A 20,415-nucleotide genomic window follows, 5' to 3' on the forward strand; every position below is an offset into this window, starting at 1 on the left:
CTGTACACCTCATACCTTCTAGACCCGATAACATTCTCTTTTTTTTTGCACCCGTTCCAGTTTAATGATATACTTCCTACCGCAGAAAGATCAGAATTGTAAACCGTACTCTAATTATGGCTTATCAATGTCTTTATACATCTGTAGCTTAATGTTCCAATTACTGTACTCAATACCCTGACCGGTGTAGGCAAGCATGCCAAACCCCTTCACCATCCTGTCCATCTGTGTCACTTTCATGGAACTATATAATTCAATCAATCAATCAATCAATCAACCTTTATTGTCATCTTGCAAGCAACAAGTACAGTGCAAAATGAAAAGACGTTTCCCAGTGAATAGCGGAGCCTCGCACATGAAATTTAAAACACTTCTCACATAATAACACTAAAAAAAACAATCCAGTCCCTGATGGAACAGAATAAATAGTTAAAATCAGGTAAAAAACACAATGTTAAAAACAGTAAACCAATCATAAAAAAATGTCCGGGGCCGCTGATTTGAGTGGCCAGTGCCAGTTATTAAAGTGTCCGTGCCAGCCGCAGAGTCAAGTCAAGTCAAGTGACTGTGAGTGCAGAGTGACTGTTTAGCAGCCTCACAGCCTGTGGTAGGAAGCTGTTTAGCAGCCTCGTAGTCCGGGCTTTGATGCTTCGATATCTCTTGCCTGATGGCAAGAGATCCAGGTGTGTGTGGAGGGGGTGCAGTTTGTCCTTGGCAATTCTCTGTGCTTTCTTCAGACAGCGGCTCTGGAACAGTTCTTGTACCGAGGGTAGGGAGACGCCAATAATCCTCTCTGCTCCCCTCACTACCCTCTGCAGAGCCTTCCTGTCCGAGCAGTTGCAGGTGCAGTACCACGTATTGATGCAGTACGTGCAGTACGTGAGTACAGACTCCACCGTGCCCCTGTAGAAAGTCCTGAGGATGTTGGTGGGGAGTGAGGCCTGTTTTAGTTTCCTCAGGAAGTGCAGTCGCTGATGGGCCCGTTTGACGGTCCCAGTGGTGTTCCTGGACCAGGTGAGGTTGTCCGTTATCTGCACACCGAGGAACTTTATGCTCTCCACTCTCTCCACTGCAGTGCCACTAATGTTGAGCGGTGTATGCTCTGGCTGCGCCCTCCTGAAGTCGACAACCATCTCCTTAGTTTTTTCGACATTCAATTCCAGGTTATTTTTGCCGCACCAGTCCACCAGTTGTTCTACTTCCTCCCTGTACCTTGTTTCGTCATCTCCACTGATGAGTCCCACCACTGTAGTGTCGTCCGCGAACTTTATGATTTTATTGTCCCTGAATCTGGCAGCACAGTCATGTGTGAGCAGTGTGAACAACAGCGGGCTGAGCACACAGCCTTGAGGGGAGCCGGTGCTCAGCGTGATCGAGCCTGAAGTGTTCTTGCCAACACGGACTGACTGCGGTCTCTCTGTGAGAAAGTCCAAGATCCAGTGACACAGGGTGGTGTTGAGGCCCAGCAGGGTTAGTTTCTCCACAAGTCTCTGTGGGATGATGGTATTAAACGCTGAGCTAAAGTCAATGTACAGGATTCTGGCGTATGTGTTCTTGTGTTCCAGATGCGCGATTACTGTGTGCAGCGTGGTGGAGATGGCATCCTCTGTAGAGCGGTTGCGGCGATAGGCAAACTGTAGGGGATCTAACGATGAGGGGAGGCTGGCAGTAATGTGGGGTTTCACCAGGCGTGCAAATCACTCCATGACTATTGGGGTCAAGGCGGCAGGGCGGTAGTCATTTAGGCAGGCAACCACTGGTTTCTTCGCTATGGGGATTATCGTGGAAGTTTTGAGGCATGTGGGGACAATGGCCTGACTAAGGGAGATGTTGAAGATGTCTGTTAGCACATCTGCTAACTCCTCAGCACATTCCTTTAGCACACGTCCTGGGATGTTGTCGGGTCCGACTGCTTTCCACGGGTTGACCTTAGACAGGATTCTCCGTGTGTCCATTGTGTCTATGGTCAGGACTGGCTGGTCGGTTTGTAGGCAGGGGCTGGCTCTCCTCTTGGGTGTGGTGTTTGCTGCATCAAAACGAGCAAAGAAGTTGTTTAATTTATCTGGGAGAGAAGTGTCCGTGTCGGTTACCTGCTGCCTTGCCTTGTACCCCGTCAATGTTTCGATTCCCTTCCACATCCTCCTGGTGTCTCCTGTGTCGCAGAGGTGTCCCTGGATTTTCCCCGCGAAGGCACGTTTCGCTGCCCTGATTCCTTTTCCCAGTGCAGTCCTGGTGGATCGGAGAGCGGCTGTGTTACCGGCTCTGTAGGCTGCATCACGAGCCCTCAGCAGCGAGCGCACCTCTGCTGTCATCCATGGCTTTTCGTTACCACGTGCAGTGAAAGTTTTCATGATGGTGACATCCTCAGTGCACTTGGCAATGTAGCTGGTTACAGTCTCTGCGTACTCCTCGATGTTGATGAGGTCATCATAGGATGCTGCTGTCCTGAACACATCCCAGTCAGTGTGCAGGAAGCAATCCTGCAGTGCCGAGGCTGCTCCCTCTGGCCAGACCCTGGTGTGTTTTCTCTCCGCTCTGACTTGTTTTTGCAGAGGTCTGTAGGCTGGTGTTAAAAACACTGAAATGTGGTCCGAGTGGCCCAGGTGAGGGCGTGGGGCTGCCTTGTAAGCCTCTGGGGTGTTGGTGTAAACCAAGTCCAAGATGTTCTCTCCCCTGGTCTCAAAATCCACATATTGCTTGAATTTTGGGAGCACAGTCTTAAGGCTGGTGTGATTAAAATCACCGGCCACCACAATGAAGCTATCAGGATGTTTGGTCTGGAACTCACTGACGGCGTCATGCAGGGCTCCCAGTGCTTCGTTGGCCTTGGAATTTACATTTGCACTTGGTGCAACATATACAGCCACAACAAAAACAACGGAGAATTCCCTCGGCAGATAGAAAGGCCGACATTTCACGATGAGGAATTCTATCAGCGGAGAGCAGTGTTTTCCCGGCTATCGTAGCGTTCACACACCAGTCCTTGTTTATGTACAAGCACAGGCCTCCACCTCGGCTCTTACCAGAGCTAGCTGCCTCTCTGTCCGCACGGAATGATGTCATTCCCTCCAGCTGTATTGCCGTGTCCGGGATATTGCCGTGGAGCCATGATTCAGTGAAGACAAACACACAGCAGTCTCGTATATCCTTGTATGTTGTCCTGAGAAGACGCAGTTCGTCGAGTTTGTTGTCCAGGGAGCGGACATTAGAGAGAAGAAGCGAGGGCACTGCAGGTCGGGTGGGGTTGGCTGTTAGCCTAGCGTGAATGCCTGCTCTTTTCCCCCGTCTCCGCCTCACGTAAGAGCCTGCTCTTTTACCCCGTTTCTGCCTCCTCTCACACCGCTTGCGTCTTCTCCTCCTCCTCTCTCTCCTCTCTCGCCTCCTCTCTCCGGTCGTAGTCACATCTGCGGCCGATATGCTCGGCCCCGCAGCCGGTAGTAGAAGTCCATAGCGGCGTATTTGGTCTAAATCGCACCAAAACGCGCCTTTACTACTCCCGCGGTTTGCCCCGATGTTTAGGAGCATGTTCCTGCAGTACATATATCTTGGATAGACAGGACAAGACACACAACACTCACTTTTAAAAGCTCCGACTATCTCCCGAGGGGCCGCTGCGACTGTGCGCGCCGCCATCTTGGATCAATAATTGCACACCCAGGTCTCTGTTCTACAACACTCCCCACAATACTAACATTTAATGTGCAAGTCCTGCCCTCCTATTTATCTGAACCAAATTCCATCTGCCATTCCTTGGTCCACTGGCCCAGTTGATCTCAATCCCACAGTAATCTTAGATAATGTACTTCATTGTTCATGATACTACCAATTTTCATCTGCAAACTTGCTAACCCCGGCCACCTACATTCAGACACAAATAGTTAATAAATAATAAACAGTGCATCCAACACTGATCACCGTGACACACCACTTACTACAGACCTCCAGTCTAAAAAAAACCCCACTCTCACCTAGCTAATTTTGCAGTCAATTGGTTAGCTTGCCCTGGATGTCATATAATCCAACATCTCACAGATCAGCCTCAAAGGCCTCACTAGCGTTAATGTAGACAATATCTCCCACATTATCCAGTCTTCCTAACAATCTCTTCAAAACACTCCATTTAATTACAGATGGGGCAGAAGAGCAAATAATTAAACTGTTTCCCCAACCAATTTATATTGCTGACACTTTTACCTCTTCTGTAATAAAGATCTTGTAAAGCTCTTCTGGCGACGTCATAAACTCATCTTTTAAGTTAATTTTGCAGGTTGGAATCTTCACGGCAACCGAGTTAGACTGGACATGTAACTGCGATGTAGGAGCCTGAAAAATTAAAATTGTATTGTAACATCAGGGAAATAAACTCCAGGTTTCAGAGAATTACATAACGCATTATTATATTATATTATATTCCCCTCTTGTACAAGATACAATTATTTGTCACATGTGCCAGTTGGCACAGTGAAATGAGATAACCATACAGCCATACAATAAAAATAAAGAACACAACACACGATAGAATTCAACATAAAAACATCCCCACATAGCAGAATCAATGTTTCCCACTGTGAGGGAAGGCACCAAAGTCAGTCTCTTCCTCCAATGTTCCCCAATGTTCACCCGTGGTCAGGGCCTCCCCGAGCCCTCCGCAGTCGCCACTACGGGCGGCCCGATGTTCAGGCCCGCTCGCCGGGGTGATGCAAGTCCGACGTCGGGTCTGGGGGACGTCCTCAGCGGCCTGGACAACAGAGTCTGCGGCTCCCAAAGTCAGCAGGCCGCGCCGGGCGGAGACTAACGCTGGCGGCCCTCTACAAGGAGCCCCAGGACTCCGCGATGATGGTCAGCACCGCCTGCGTTGGAAGCTCTCCCAAACCGCAGCTCCATGATGTTGGAGCGGCGGCCCAATGCTCTGGAGCTCCAAACGGCGGCCCAGGTAGGCATTGCCCGCTCCGCGGTGAATCCAGCGCTGATCCGCCGCGGTTGTAGCTCTGGTCCGGTTCCTGGTCCCCGGCAGGAAAGGCCGCTCCAATCCAGGTGGTAGGCCGCGAGGACGCGACTCGGAAAAATAGTCGCGTCCCCACCAGGAAGCAACTGGGCAACAGTTTCCCCCTTACCCTGCCCCCCTCCCCCACATAGAAAAGTTAAAGTTTCCCCCCAAATCAGACATTAAACTAACTGAAAATTTAAAAAAAAAGATTGAAAAGACGAACAGGCTGCAGGCAGAGGCTGCCACCAATGCAGCGCCCCTACTGGAATGTGTGGCCACCAATGCAGCGCCCCTACGCAGCAGTGTGGACAAGCATCTAACTCCGTATCGGTATCGGGTACCGAGATACATTGAAAAAAATCTTGTGCGCTCACTAGGCCAATCATACCATACACCAGTACATCAAGTGGTGCAAGAAAACAAAATAACCAAGAGTTCAGTATATAGTATTATAGCTACAGTGAAAGTGCAGATTAAAAAAGTGCAAGTGCCACAGAGTTAGATTGGAAAATCGGGAATTCATGATCAATAAGAGTCAATTTTATCTCATTTGCACCAGCTTCCACCTGTTCACAAACTCACTTAGACCATTTCTGACACTTCTCTTCCTTTTCTGGATCTTTCAGACTCCATCTCTGGAGACAAGCTATCCACTGACTGTTACTGTAAACCTACTGACTCCCACATCCACCTCTTCCTGGAGCGGGGCCTTACATCACCGCCCCGCGCGGCTTGGAATGGCCGCGGGACTCTGCGAGCGCACACCGGGGGCTCTAACATCAAGACCCGGTGTGCGACCTTGCATCACCCGGCGTGGCTTTAATGGCCGCGGGACAATCGCCATCGCCAGCCGGGGGCTTTGACTTTGACTCTGACATCCGGGGGGGGGGGGGGGGGGGGGGGGGGGGGGGGGGGAGGGCAGTGCAGTAGAGAGATAAGTTTTTTTGGCCTTCCATCACAGCGATGTGATGGATGTTTATGTAAATTATTTTGTGTCTTGGGTCTATTTGTTTGTAATGTATGGCTGCAGAAACGGCATTTCGTTTGGACCTCAAGGGGTCCAAATGACAAACAAATTGAATCTTGAATCCCCCCTCTCTTGCAAGGATGCCACCTCCCCAGTTTCTCCACCTCCATCACATCTGCTTTCAAGATGAGGCTTTTTATTCCAGGCCATCTAAAATGTCCTCCTTTTTCCAGGAAATATGCCTTCCTTTATACTGTGGTTGATGGAGCCCTCTTGCATTTCCTCAGACGTCTGCTCTCACCACTCCCCATCGCTCCAAACAGAACAGAGTTTAGTTAATGTCTCTTTACCTTGACCTGCAGATCCATCTTGGACTTGGACTGTGGCTGTTCTGTCTGAACTCCATTAATTGTTGGCAATATCATTCCATGAGTAAATTCTGAAATAAAACAATTGTCAAAATTTATGCACTGGTCCAGTTAAATACTGTGGTAGAAGAGCATAGAAGCAGAGTACTCTATATAAAGCAGCTCACTTTAACTACATACTCTCCATCACTGACGCAAGACTTTCAAGATCTATGCTGTTAGGATCCTACCATTTACCGTATACTTTCCTCTAACATTTAACCTCCGCAACACGTTTCTATGTGCAACGCTACACATTGTCTGGATTAAACTCCTCCTGCCATTTCCCTACCCATATTTCCAATTGATCTACAACCTGCAATATCATTTGACAACCTTCCTCACAATGCACAACTTTGCCAATTTTTGTATTGTCTGTAAACTTATTAATCAGCTCACACACATTTTAGTCCAAATCATTTAAATGTTTCAGAGGTCCCAGCACCAATATTTCCCAGCACCATTATTTTCCTCTAGAACACTATTGGTCACAGACCTCCTGTCAAAATATCACCCATTACCCTCCATCTTCACAACCACCATAAATTGAGAGGTCACAGAAAAAAAGTTCAAAGAACCGTTGCATTATTTATCCTGCCATATTGAATTCCTGCAGTTCTCACCACTTCCAAATCAGATTGGAACATATAAAGTTAGATGCTAGACAAATGTAGGTCCCTTTCAATCAGAGACAGGTGAACTTATAATGGGAAACAAGGAAATTTGCAGAACAGTTAAATGAGTATTTTTGTTCCGTCTTCACCAATCAAGACACAAACAATCTCCCAGAAATACTAGGGGACCGAGGATATAGTGGGAGGGATGAACTGAAGGGAATTTCATTCGTCCGGAAATGGTGTTAGGTAGACTGTTGGGACTGAAGGCAGATAAATCCCCAGGCACATCCCCTGACGTTCTGCATCCCAGGGTACTCAAGTGGCCTTAGAAATCGTGGATGAATTGGTTTACATTTTCCAATGTTCTCTTGACTCTGGTCCCACACAAGAGATTAGAGTACAAAATTAGACCACATGGTATTGGGGGTAAGGTACTGACATGGATAGAGAACTGGTTGGCAGAAAGGAAGCAAAGAGTTAGAATTAACAGGTTCTTTTCAGAATGGCAGGCAGAATGGGGTGCCATAAGGCTTGGTGCTGCGACCCCAGTTGTTTACAATATATATTAACGATTTAAGCAAAGGAATTGAATGTGACATCTCCAAGTTTGCGGATGACAAAGCTGGGTGGCAGTGTGAGCTGCCATGAGGATGCTAGGAGGCTGCAGGGCGACTTGGATAGGTTGGGTGAGTGGGCAAATGCATGGCAGATGCAGTATAATGTGGATAAATGTGAGGTTATCCGCTTTGGTGGCAAGAACATGCAGGCATCTGATTGGTGTCAGATTAGGAAAAAGAGAGGTGCAACGAGACCTGGATGTGGTTGTACATCAGTCACTGAAAGTAAGCATGCAGGTACAGCAGGCAGTGAAGAAAGCCAATAGCATGTTGGCCGTTGGCCTTCTTTGTGAGAGGATTTGAGTATAGGATCAAGAAGGTCCTACTGCAGTTGTACAGGGCCCTGGTAAGACCACACCTGGAGTATTGTGTGCAATTTTGGTCTCCTAATTTGAGGAAGGACATTAATGCTATTGAGGGAGTGCAGGTAGGTTCACCAAGTTAATTTCCGGGATGGCGGGACTGACATACGAAAGAATGGGTCGACTGGGCTTGTGCTGAGGTGGTGGCGCCATTGAGTGTGGCTGCCTCACCTGCAACTGTCTGTCCTTTCATTCTTTTTGTTATTTTTAGTCTGTTTTAAAGTTTGATTTTGGAGGTCTTTTATTCTTTAAGTGGAGGGAGGGGGAAACTTTTTCTTGGTCACTTCCTGGTCGAGGATGCGACTGTTCTCTGAGCCGCATCTTCGCCCCCTCCTTGTAGCCTGCCATCTGGATTGGCGCAGCCTTTCCTGCTGGAGACTGGCAGAGCTTCGGCAGCAGCGCAGCACCGCATTGAGCGATGCCTTACTGGGAGTCATCGTGTTGGAGCTCCGGAGTGCTGGGACTGGCGACTTTGAGCGCCGTGCAGCTGTGGTCTGCGCAGTTTCCAGCCACAGGCGGCAGGAGGTTCCAGCCGCTGGCGGCGCTGACTTTGACATCGCGGAGCCTGGGATCTCTCGCCAAGGTCGCCAGCGTTGAATCTCCGCCCAGCTCGACCTGTGGACTTCGCAAGCCGTGGTCTCCGGTAGGAAGCGGCTGATTCGGAGGCTCTGGGCCGTTGAGAGTGTTCTTCCGTTTGAGGGCCTAAAACATCGGGCTGCAATGCGGCGGCTAAGGAGGCCTCAATAGGCCCCAGCCACGGGTGAACAGAGGAAGAGGACTGAACTTTGGTGCCTTCCCTCAGTGGGAAATGTTGATTCCGCTGTGGGGACATGTTTTTTATGTTTTATGTTAAACTATAAAAGTGTTGTGTTTATCTTATTTGTGTGCTGCATGGTAACTCAAATTTCACTGCACCAATTGGTGTATGTGGCAATAAATGTCCTTCGTCTTCACTGGAATTTAGAAGGATATGAGGTGATCTTATAGAAACATATAAAATTCTTAAAGGATTGGACAGGCTAGATGTTCCCGATGTCAGGGGAATCCAGAATCAGGGGTCACAGTTTAAGAATAATGGATAGGCCATTTAGGACTATTTAGGTGAAAAATGTCTTCATCCAGAGCTGTGAATGTGAAATTCTCTGCCACAAAAGGCAGTGGAAGCCAATTTACTGGATGTTTTCAGGAGTTAGATTTAGCTCTTAGGTCTCAATTAATCAAGGCATATGGGGGGAAAAAGCAGGAACTGGATACTTGTTTTACATGATCAGCCATGATCATATTGAATAGGTACTCCTCAATCCATTTTTCAATGTTTCTATGCTTACACCTCCACATCTGGATTTTTATAAGGTAGACAAAATGCTGGAGTAACTCAGCAGGACAGGCAGCATCTCTGGAGGGAAGGAATGGGGGATAATTCGAGTCGAGATTCTTCATCAGACTGATGTCAGGGGAGTGGGCAGTACAGATATAGAATGTAGTCTGAGACAGTAAGACTGTGGGAGAACTGGAAAGAGGGAGGGGACGGAGAGAGTGGGAAAGCAAGAGCTACATGAAGTTAGAGAAGTCATTGTTGATACTGCTTGGGTGTAACCTACCCCAGCAAGATACGAGGTGCTGTTCCTCCAATTGCACTGGGCCTCACTCTGACAATGGAGGAGTCCCAGGACAGAAAGATCAGATTGGGAATGGGAGGAGGTGTTAAAGTGCTGAGCAACCGGGAGATCAGATAGGTTATGGTGGTGGACTGAGCGGAGGTGTTCAGCGAAACGATCAGCAAAGCCGATATACAGGAGTTGGCACCTGGAACAGCGGATACAGTAGATGAGGTTCAAGAAGGTGCAAGTGAACCTCCTCTAGAAACGGTAGGGAGATGTCAGAGATGGTCCGTGAATATGTGTGCAGGATGGAATTTAGTCGTGAAGTTGATAATCTTAGCGAGTTCTGCATGGGTGTAGGTAACATCGATTCAGTCGTCAATGTAGCAAAGGTAGAGTTCGGGGATAGGGCCAGTGTAGGTGTGGAAGAGTGATTGTTCGACGTACCCTACACACTTCAATTTTTATAATATATACACATTCACACACATGTTTTCTTGATATCATTAAACCAATTGAAGTCAGCATCAATTTATATTATAATATAACTAATTTAAATTTTTTAAGAAGGAACTGCAGATGCTGGAAAAATCAAAAGGTAGATAAAAATGCTGGATAAACTCAGTTGCGAGGCAGCATCTATGGAGCGAAGGAATAGGCGACATTTCGGGTTGAGACACTTCTTCAGACCAGATTTAAAATGTAATCAATTTTTTTGTCAGGGTCTCTATGAGCAATTGTTCAAGGAGGAAACTAGTTAACCAATGACTGCTGAAATTACATCTGAAACCAATTTGCTCGAGGTGTACGTTAATCTTTTTTGGAGAATCTCTGCTTTTAGAAGCCAAAGTATCACCTTTACTCGTCAAGAACAAGCAAGTTATTGATCAAAAGCAATCCATCCACACAATTATTACTCCACAACAGCATACGAGATTCACCGTGTAATACTGCATTTAAAGTGTTAAAATTTAGGTGGAATGTGTAACGCGTTTAATTTATGATAAAAAAAAATTACACACATAATCTCCTATTTTAAGGATAATCATTTCGCACTAGTAAACCACATTTATTAGCAGCTTCAAATAAGAGCCACCCAGAGCTGAAATCAATGTCTTGTTTTAAACAATAAAGACTTCAGACATCTTGATAAAATACCCAGAACAAAGATAGACAAATAATGTAATTTAAAGCAGGATGTTTAGTTCTGTCCTTACAGCCATTTTTAATTAACATCATTCAATACACTGAAAGTCGTGCTCCATTACTGATTTTCCTTGAATTGATTTTTAGTCTTAAATGCTTGGCTCTATACTCACCTAATCTCAGTGTGTCAACATATTTGAGAAGTGCCTTCCTGATCTTATCTGCACCATCAGTTTTCATTAGATCCAATAGTTTTGTGTCAGGTTCATCTTTTGCTAAACCAACAATAACCTGGAAGACAAAATGAATTTGGTTAGACTGTTTCTGCTATGAAAGGTACAAATGCAAACAAAATCAAAATCTGCTAATATGGTAATCACATTTAATCTTAAATTAAGGATCTTCACAGTGAATGGTAGCATTGTGGAGAAAGGGAGGTGTTGTCAGCAGAGGGATCTAGGAGTATAGATATATAGTTCCTGAAAGTGGTGTCATAACTAGATAGGGTAAAGGCAGCGGCTTTTGGCATGCTGGATTTTGAATATATGCTGCAATTGTACAAGAAGTTGGTGAGACCGCACTTGAAGTATTGAGTTCGGTTTTCGTCGCTCTGCTGTAGGAAAAATGACATTAAACTGGAAATAGTACAGAGAAGATTTACAAAGATAACGCCAGAACTTGAGGGCCTGTGCTACAGTGGCTTGCAAAAGTTTTCATATCCCATGAACTTTTCCACATTTTGTCACGTTACAACCACAAACGTAAATGTATTTTATTGGGATTTTATGTGATAGACCAACACAAAGTGGCGCATGGTCAAAGGTAAACCTTCTCCATGCCTAAACTAAACTAACAACTCAGCTGCTGCGCAAGAAACTTAGCTCAAAACATACGTCCTTAAAATACGTCCTAAATCCCACCCACAATATAACGGGCAGTCTAAAATTTAAAGACACACGCCATCATTAATGAGACACAAAACAAGCAATATGGCCACTACAAGCAGTACTACAGTGATATTACAGCAGTACTACAGTGATATTACAGTGATATTACAGCAGTTCTACTGCAGTACTACAGCGGTACTACAGTAATACGACAGAGATATTGCAGGAGGTGCAGTCCCTGTGCTAATCAGCACAATGTGCAAAGTGTGGGCCTGTCAAACTGATGAACTGTAGCAGTTGAGGAACTCTTCAAAGACAACAGCGAGAGGCTGCAGCAGGGGGCAGCAGAGTGAACTGGATATTGGGATTTTATGTGATAGACCAACACAAAGTGGCGCATAATTGTTTAGTGGAAGGAAAATGATACATGGTTTTCAAATTATTTTACAAATAAAAAACTGAAAAGTGTGGCGTGCAAAAGTATTCAGCCCAGCCCCCCCCCCACACCTGAGCTGTGGATTTCTGCAGCTCCTCCAGAGTTACCATGGGCCTCTTGGCTGCTTCTCTGATCAATGCTCTCCTTGCCCGGCCTGTCAGTTTAGGTGGACGGCAATGTCTTGTTAGGTTTGCAGTTGTGCCATACTCTTTCCATTTTCGGATGATGGATTGAACAGTGCTCCATGAGATGTTGGGATATTTATTTATAACCTAACCATGCTTTAAATTTCTCCACAACTTTATCCCTGACCTGTCTGGTGTGTTCCTTGGGCTTCATGATGCTGTTTGTTCACTAATGTTCTCTAACAAACCTCTGAGGCCTTCACAGAACAGCTGTATTTATACTGAGATTAGATTACACACAAGTGGACTCTATTTACTAATCAGGTGACTTCTGAAGGCAATTGATTGGACTGGATTTTATTTAGGGGTATCAGAGTAAAGGGGGCTGAATACTTTTGCACGCCACACTTTTCCGTTTTTTATTTGTAAAAAAATTTGAAAACCATGTATCATTTTCCTTCCACTTCACAATTATGCGCCACTTTGTGTTGGTCTATCACATAAAATCCCAATAAAATACATTTACGTTTGTGGTTGTAACATAACAAAATGTGGAAAAGTTCAAGGGGTATGAATACTTTTGCAAGCCACTGTATATCTTCAGACTCAGAATTGTTCAGCGTTTGTGCCTTGCACAGGTGGAAACTGAATACTTTTGCAAGCCACTGTATAAGAGGTTGGGCAGACAGGGACTTTATTCCTTGAATCATAGGAGGCTGAGGGGTGATCATATAGAGGTATACAAAATCACAAGGGACATAGCTAGGATGAATGCACAGACTTTTTCCACAGGATAGGGGAAATCAAGAAGTAGATAGTATAGTTTTACGGTGAGAAGCGAAAGATTACCAGGAACTTGAGGGGCAACTTTTTCCACACAGAGGGTGGTGGGTAAATGGAATGAGCTGCCAGAGAAAGCAGTTGAGGCAGGTGCAATAACATTTAAAAGACATTTGAACAGGTATATAGATAGGAAAGGTTTAGAGGAATATGCACCAAACACAGGCAAATGTGATTAGCTTAGATTGAGCATCTTGGTAACCATGGACGAGTTGGAAAGAAGGGTTATTCCCATGCTATGCTACTGCGGCACTGTTCATTTTGAAAGGACACGTGATTAAACCTTTTTTTTTTTTAATTTAAACATAGATTATAGGTCAAAGTGTCTTCAAATGTCTTTTACACAAAATAAGCCAGTACACAGCTGTGGCAGGAAATTGGAAAGGCTTTTTGGAATGCTGTTTATTTATTTCAAGCAGATTAAAGAGAAATCTTACTATAATATAGTTAGCATTTAAAAAAAGCAGATGGCAATGCCTTTGTTGGAAAATTCTGTGACCCATCCAAGGCTGGTAACCCCACTTCAAATATCAATAGTTTATAACAAATTAAAAACAAAATATGGAAGCTTGCAGGATAGGTAGTCATTTGAATTGCTGTGCTCATGTTAATTTTTTTTCCCCCCCAATGCATAACCCCATTTGTGTCAGAACTAGGGAACTTACATCCACTTCATCAATATCGTTTTCATCGGATAGATTTGGTATCTCAACAGTTCCTTTGTATTTAATTCCAGTTTTTGAAGTTCCTACAATGAAAGAATTACAAGTTAGAAATTGAGTAAGTTAGATAGTAAAACAAAAGGACTTTTGAATAATCAATGGCTTGGTAGTAGGGTCACATGATAATATTGGCCACGGTCTTTCAACACACGAGGGCCCAGTTCCCACATTCCCTTTCAGATACATTTTTGCTGTAAAATTATATTTTTACCTTGCATTCACAAAAGTTAATTAAAATTGTGTTTAGAAATAACACAAACAACTATCTAGAAAATCTGCCAGATTCAGACAGTACAGGTTATCAATGAGGATCAATTTCAAATAACAAGACAAAGGAAGGCGAGCAGGTTAAATCTTTAATTTAGTGATTTTCATTTTAATTGGTGAACAGACTGGTTAATTTTTCACACCCCACTTTGGATTTCGTGAGATTTCCTTTCTCAAAGCATATTAGTAAGATTTCACAATTTCAGGGGACAAATTAAGTTAAAGTCAAGTTTATCATGCATGCCTTGAATGATGTGCAAGAAGGAACTGCAGTTGCTGGTTTAAACCGAAGATAGACACAAAAAGCTGGAGTAACTCAGCGGGAAAGGTAGCATCTCTGGAGTGATATGAATGCCTTGAATGATATTGGTCTTTTAAATAACAAATAGCCTCTCATTTTGCACATCTTAATTACTTCACCCAGCCCAGTCCTTATTCTCAAGGGGAAAAAGCAACACATCTTTGGCAGTCCAATTTCTGTAATTACACCCTGTTCGCATTGCAAAATCTTCAGTTACCACTACCTCCTACCCCAGCACACCCATGATCCACAAGAGAATACTTGATATCCACCCATCTACAACTGTCGTTTCCAATTTATCTTGCCAGTTACTTTTTTTTTTTTTTTTTTTAAATTGTGAGTTAAACATTTACCTCCTCCTTATTCAAGATTTATTTAAATGGGAAATTAAACGTCCATTGCCATACGAACAAAAATTAAAGTGCTGGAAGAACTCAGCAAGTTAGTGGAGGAAAATGGATCCAGATCCAAAATGTCACCTCTAACATCTCTTCACAAACGCTGCCTAATGTTCCTCCAGCACTTTGTATTGTGCTCAAGATTTCAGTATTAACAGCTTCTGGTGTCTTCTTTGCCCCACTGTTCACTGGTTAATGCACAGGTTGTCCAATCGGCCTTAGCTACCACCATAACTTATCTATTCAGTACCAGGACAAACTAGGGCACATCGTTGCCTACACCCAAATTATAATTTCCCATTAATGTACGATGTTTCAAGTGCATGGGGACGGAGGGGGGGGTGAGTGAGTCATAAAGACACATTGGTTTATGCCCCCTTTTATAAAATAATGCCATGGCAAAACAACTGAATTGGGAAGATAAATGTTTGTACTACTGATTGGGAGGACAGAGCACTCACAAGGTCAAGAAGCAGGTTAAATCTGTCCCAGTTACATGTGCTACTAAAATAAACCAACCAACCGAGACCGAAATACACATGACACATTCCATCTATCCCCTTGACTGCTTGGATATGACAACTCAGATTTTGGTTATTAGATAGTATCAAAATGAAGGCTGTTTCTACGGAGGTACATCGCATCAGTTATTTTATTGAATTTTAAATGCCAATGGTTAATTCCACCTTCTGATATCCACAATCTTGCACATAGGAATACTGACCATTTGCTACCCTTGAAAGTGGATTCACATTAAAAGAGTTGAGGCTATTTAAAAGGCACCGGTCACATTTCTGTAGGCTACAATAGGCTTGTAATTCAAAAACTCAAACACCTTTGGTGCAATTTCATTGTTTATTTTGCATACTCACCTCTCCATGACAAATGGATATTCCACTCAAAGAAGAAAATCAGTTTTCCTTTTCTGTTGTTGATTGAAGCTTCTCCGTCGTTCTTAGTCACCTCTGTAACTTCGCACACACCCTCTTCGTTTTCTACACTGACTGCGAGTAACAGTGACTTAATTTTATCTATTGACCAATTTGAGGCATCTCTCTCCGTCCTGCAGAAGATTGGTTTACAATAAAAGAAAAAAATTATATTTACCGACCCAAATCTGAAGCTTTGATCAATTCATGCAATTGGCTCTCAAGCTGGCATCTTCAATTATGTTTGAGTGGGCGCAACACTTTGTCAACAAGTAAAACAGAATATACCATTTATCTTGTAGAATTTCCATTAGATTTAAAAGAGCTTTTACAGAAGTTTATATAGAAACATAGAAAATAGGTGCAGGAGTAGGCCATTCAGCCCTTCAAGCCAGCACCATCATTCAATATGATCATGGCTGATCATCCAAAATCAGAATCCAGTTCCGGCTATTTCCCCATGTCCCTTGATTCCCTTGGTCCTAAGAGCTAAATCTCTCTCTTGAAAGCATCCAGTGAATTGGCCTCCACTGTGGCAGAGAATTCCACAGATTCACAACTCTCTGGGTGAATTTTTTTTTCTCAGTCCTAAATGGCCTACCCCTTATTCTTAAACTACGACCCCTGGTTATGGACTCCCCCAACATCGGGAACATTTTTCCTGCATCTACCCTGTCCAACCCGTCTAAGAATTTTATATATTTCTATAAGATTCCCTCATCCTTCTAAATTACAGCGAATACAAGTAGGCTGTGGGCCGAGCATCAAAAATGTGCCTAGAAATCAACTTTCGTGACCCATGTCTCGGAACTACATGAAATTTTGCACATATTTAGATATAATTGAAGTCATAACTCGTCAGTGCCAAAAGTTGCAAATTAATTAATAAAACCAATTAGAAAACGAGATAGAAAAAGCGCCATCTAGTGTCCAAACCCATATTACACCATGGGAAGCCTATTTCCGTGTTGCAACCCACTGACTGCCAGCGTGCAGTGTGGGGGTCACGACCATAGTGGGACTGGGGCAGTGCCAGGCTGGGGGAAGGCTAAGGCATCTTCCACTGAGAGGAAAATGCTTAATCCTATACTAACCCGAGTCCACCTCGGCCAGCATACCCTTCTGGATTGTCGTGGTGATGATGGTGGGGAGCAACACTGCCCTGCACGCCTCCCGGGCCGCCTTCAGTACCCCCATAGCGCAGGCTCTGTCAATCCGCCCGCACACTCGCTGCAATACCGGCAGCCCGACAACCCGAGCGACCCCTCGCAGCATCCACCGGTTTACCGACTGCCCGAACGACCCCTCGCAGCACTCACCGGCCTACCGAAAGCCCGACCGACCATTCGCAGCACTCACCGGCCAACCAACAGCCCGGCCGACCGACCCCTCGTAGCACTCACTGGCCTACCAACTGCCCAACCGGCCCTTCACAGCACTCACCGGCCGTCCGACCACTGTCACCATCCACCGGCGGACCGACGGCCTGACCGATCCTCCACAGCATCCATCGGCCTACCGACAAGCCTTACCGACAAGCCCGACCGACCCTGACCACAATCCTAACTGTACATTTGTTATTTATCATTTTTATTTAACAGTTCACATCATAACTTTATAAAGATAAATCAATTGAAAAACAAAATGATCAGCAAGGTTAGCATTAACTTTATTCCTTGGAAACCTTGTTATTGTTTTGATGTAATGAGGAGGCAGCCATGATCCCAGGGTCCTCCCCGCCTGGCGACCATAAAACAAAGCGCAGGATTGAGGTCGGACGCAAATTGACCAATGTCAAATTTGCATTGATTGGACAATTACTACTCGGAAAATTGAAAGTTTTTGTCATATATCAACAAAATGTGCAGGTTTTGTTCTTGATGAGTTTCAGGAATGATTTATAATATTTTTACACAATATGTTAAAAAAAATTTCAGGTAGTTCTGCAAGTTGGGTCACAAACCTGAATGAAAAGGCTCCTCGGCCCACAGCCTAAAGCCCAGTCGACCCATTCTTTCATATTGTCCGGTTTATTCAATCAGGACTAATTTACGGCAGCAAATGCAATAGGTCTCAAATAATAATCTCTACTCGCCACTTTAGATGAAGCATTCATTGTCCTTTGAACAGATTATACCAATTTCAACAATTTTCCATTCTATAAATGTTTTTAAAGCTTGCTCTAAAATAATGTATGCATTATATAAAAATGTATGCATTATACGTAAAGAAGTGTTGAAACACACGATGTCATTATACACCAAAATCTTTCCATTGCAATTAAATTTTAAGGAAGTGTAAATTCTAGGGTTGGAGAAATCAAGAACTAAGAGGCAGAAGTTTAAGGTAAGAGCGGAATAATTTGACAGGAACCAGAGGGACAACTTTTTCACTCAAAGCATGAAAGGGTATATGGAACGAGCTACCAGAGGATGTAATTGAGGCTCATAAAATATCTACTTTTAAAAGACATTTGGGCATGTACATGGGTAGGAAATGTTCAGAAGGATATGGGCCAAACACAGATTGGCGTGCATGAATTGGGCCATATGGCCCGTTTCCATGCTGTACAACTATGATCCAGGAAATATAGTTAATACTATTAGACATTCTTCACAATGGCAACAGATGACTCAATTTTACATCATAGCAATTCCACCTGTATTGCTGATAACATGCTCAAATCAATTCTATTTTGTGCTGCAATCTGCAAAATCAGATTTGAATCGTAAATGTTTTGACTATCAATGCTGAACGAACATCAGCCACGTAAATCAGCGGTACCATGTTTGACATTAAAATCTTACTTGTATGATCACTATACTTTGTTCCTTGAATTACAACCACATCTTCAATCATTATGTCTGAAGAAGGGTCGCAACCCAGAACGTCACACATTCCTTCTCTCCAGAGATGCTGCCTATACCGCTGAGTTACTCCAGCTTTTTGTGTCTATCTACAATCTTGTTGGCAGCTATAAACTACCCCAAGTCAATGCACAGGCAGCACTGGACGGATTATGTTCTGCCATTAGAGTTAGGAAATCCTGATACCTTATTCATCACCGCTGGTGATTTCAATCAAGCCAACATTAGGAAAGTACTCCAAATAGCACCAGCACGAGTCCTGCCCTTAAGAAGATGTTGGTTAGCTGCTTTCTTGAACTGCTGCAGTCCTTGAGGTTGGGTACCACCAATGCTGTTAGGAAGTGTTCCAGAAATCTGACCCAATAACCATGAGGAACGGTGAGATGTAGATCCAAGTTCATAGAAACATAGAAAATAGGTGCAGGAGTAGGCCATTCGGCCCTTTGAGCCTGCACCACCATTCAATATGAACATGGCTGATCATCCAACTCAGTATCCTGTACCTGCCTTCTCTCCATACCCCCTGATCCCTTTAGCCACAAGGGATACATCTAACTCCCTCTTAAATATAGCCAATGAACTGGCCTCAACTACCTTCTGTGGCAGAGAATTCCACAGATTCACCACTCTGTGTGAAAAATGTTTTTCTCATCTCGGTCCTAAAGGATTTCCCCATTATCCTTAAACTGTGACCCTTGTCCTGGACTTCCCCAACATCGGGAACAATCTTCCTGCATCTAGCCTGTCCAACCCCTTAAGAATTTTGTACGTTTCTATAAGATCCCCCCTCAATCTTCTAAATTCTAACGAGTACAAGCCGAGTCTATCTAGTCTTTCTTCCAGTCAGTATTCTTTGAAGGGCAAATTCCGCGTGGTGATATTTCCTTTGATTTTGCTGCCGTTGTCCTACTTGGAAGTGGTTGGGGTTTTGGAAGATGCTGATAAAGGAGTCATGGCAAGTTGCTGCAGGGCATCCAGTACATTGTAAAAACAATAGACAATAGGGGTAGGAGTAGGCCATTCGGCCCCTCGAGCCAGCACCACCATTTAATGTGATCATCCACAATCAGTACCCTGTTCCTGCCTTCTCACCATGTCCCCCGACTCCCCTATCTTTAAGAGCTCTATCTAACTCTCTCTTAAAAGCATCCAAAGAATTGGCCTCCACTGCCTTCTGAGGCAGAGAATTCTAAATGGTCCACCCCTTATTCGTAAACTGTGGCCCCTGGTTCTGGACTCGCCCAACATGGGGAACATGTTTCCTGCCTCTAGCATCTCCATAATCTTATATGTTTCAATAAGATCCCCTCTCATCCTAAATTCCAGAGTATACAAGCCCAGCCGCTCCATTCTATCAACATATGACAATCCCGCCATCCCGGGAATTAACCTTGTGAACCTATGCTGCACTCCCTCAATAGCAAGAAAGTCCTTCCTTATGTTTGGAGACCAAAACTGCGCACAATACTCCAGGTGTGGTCTCACTAGGACTCTGTACAACTGCAGAAGGACCTCTTCGCTCCGATACTCAATTCCTCTTGTTATGAAGGCCAACATGCCATTAGCTTTCTTCACTGCCTGCTGTACCTGCATGCCTACTTTCAGTGACTGATGAACAAAGACCCCCCAGATCTCCTTGTACTTCCCCTTTTCCCAACTTGATACCATTCATGCAATAATCTGCCTTCCTGTTTTTGCCACCAAACAGCTACACTGTGCATGGGTTCAGTGAGCAACAGAACGGTTTGGGTTGCTTTGTCCTCATGTTGAAGCTGCACCATATCCAGGCAATTGGAGAGTACTCAATCATACTCCTGACTTTAGTAGATGGTGAACAGGATTTGAGGAATTAAGAGGGTAGCAGTGGAAAGAAGTTTTTCTAATTAGAAGATTGACCCACCATTGCATTACTGGTGCTGCAAACGAGTTTGTAATATAC

At 44.3% G+C, this 20,415-nt stretch overlaps 1 protein-coding gene across 1 annotated transcript in view; it reads right to left on the minus strand.

Moving 5' to 3' along the window:
* Positions 1-20,415, minus strand: part of ahsa1b (AHA1, activator of heat shock protein ATPase homolog 1b) — a 37,554-nt gene that overhangs the window by 9,278 nt on the left and 7,861 nt on the right. The window contains exons 2-6 of the mRNA XM_055640169.1: positions 15,553-15,743; positions 13,658-13,740; positions 10,878-10,995; positions 6,305-6,393; positions 4,195-4,323 (exon numbers count right to left, since the gene is read on the minus strand). Coding sequence (XP_055496144.1) covers positions 4,195-4,323; positions 6,305-6,393; positions 10,878-10,995; positions 13,658-13,740; positions 15,553-15,743 — 610 coding nt within the window. The remainder of the gene's footprint in view (positions 1-4,194; positions 4,324-6,304; positions 6,394-10,877; positions 10,996-13,657; positions 13,741-15,552; positions 15,744-20,415) is intronic.

Source organism: Leucoraja erinacea, chromosome 9, assembly GCF_028641065.1.
Source record: "Leucoraja erinacea ecotype New England chromosome 9, Leri_hhj_1, whole genome shotgun sequence".
Lineage (NCBI taxonomy): Eukaryota > Metazoa > Chordata > Chondrichthyes > Rajiformes > Rajidae > Leucoraja > Leucoraja erinaceus.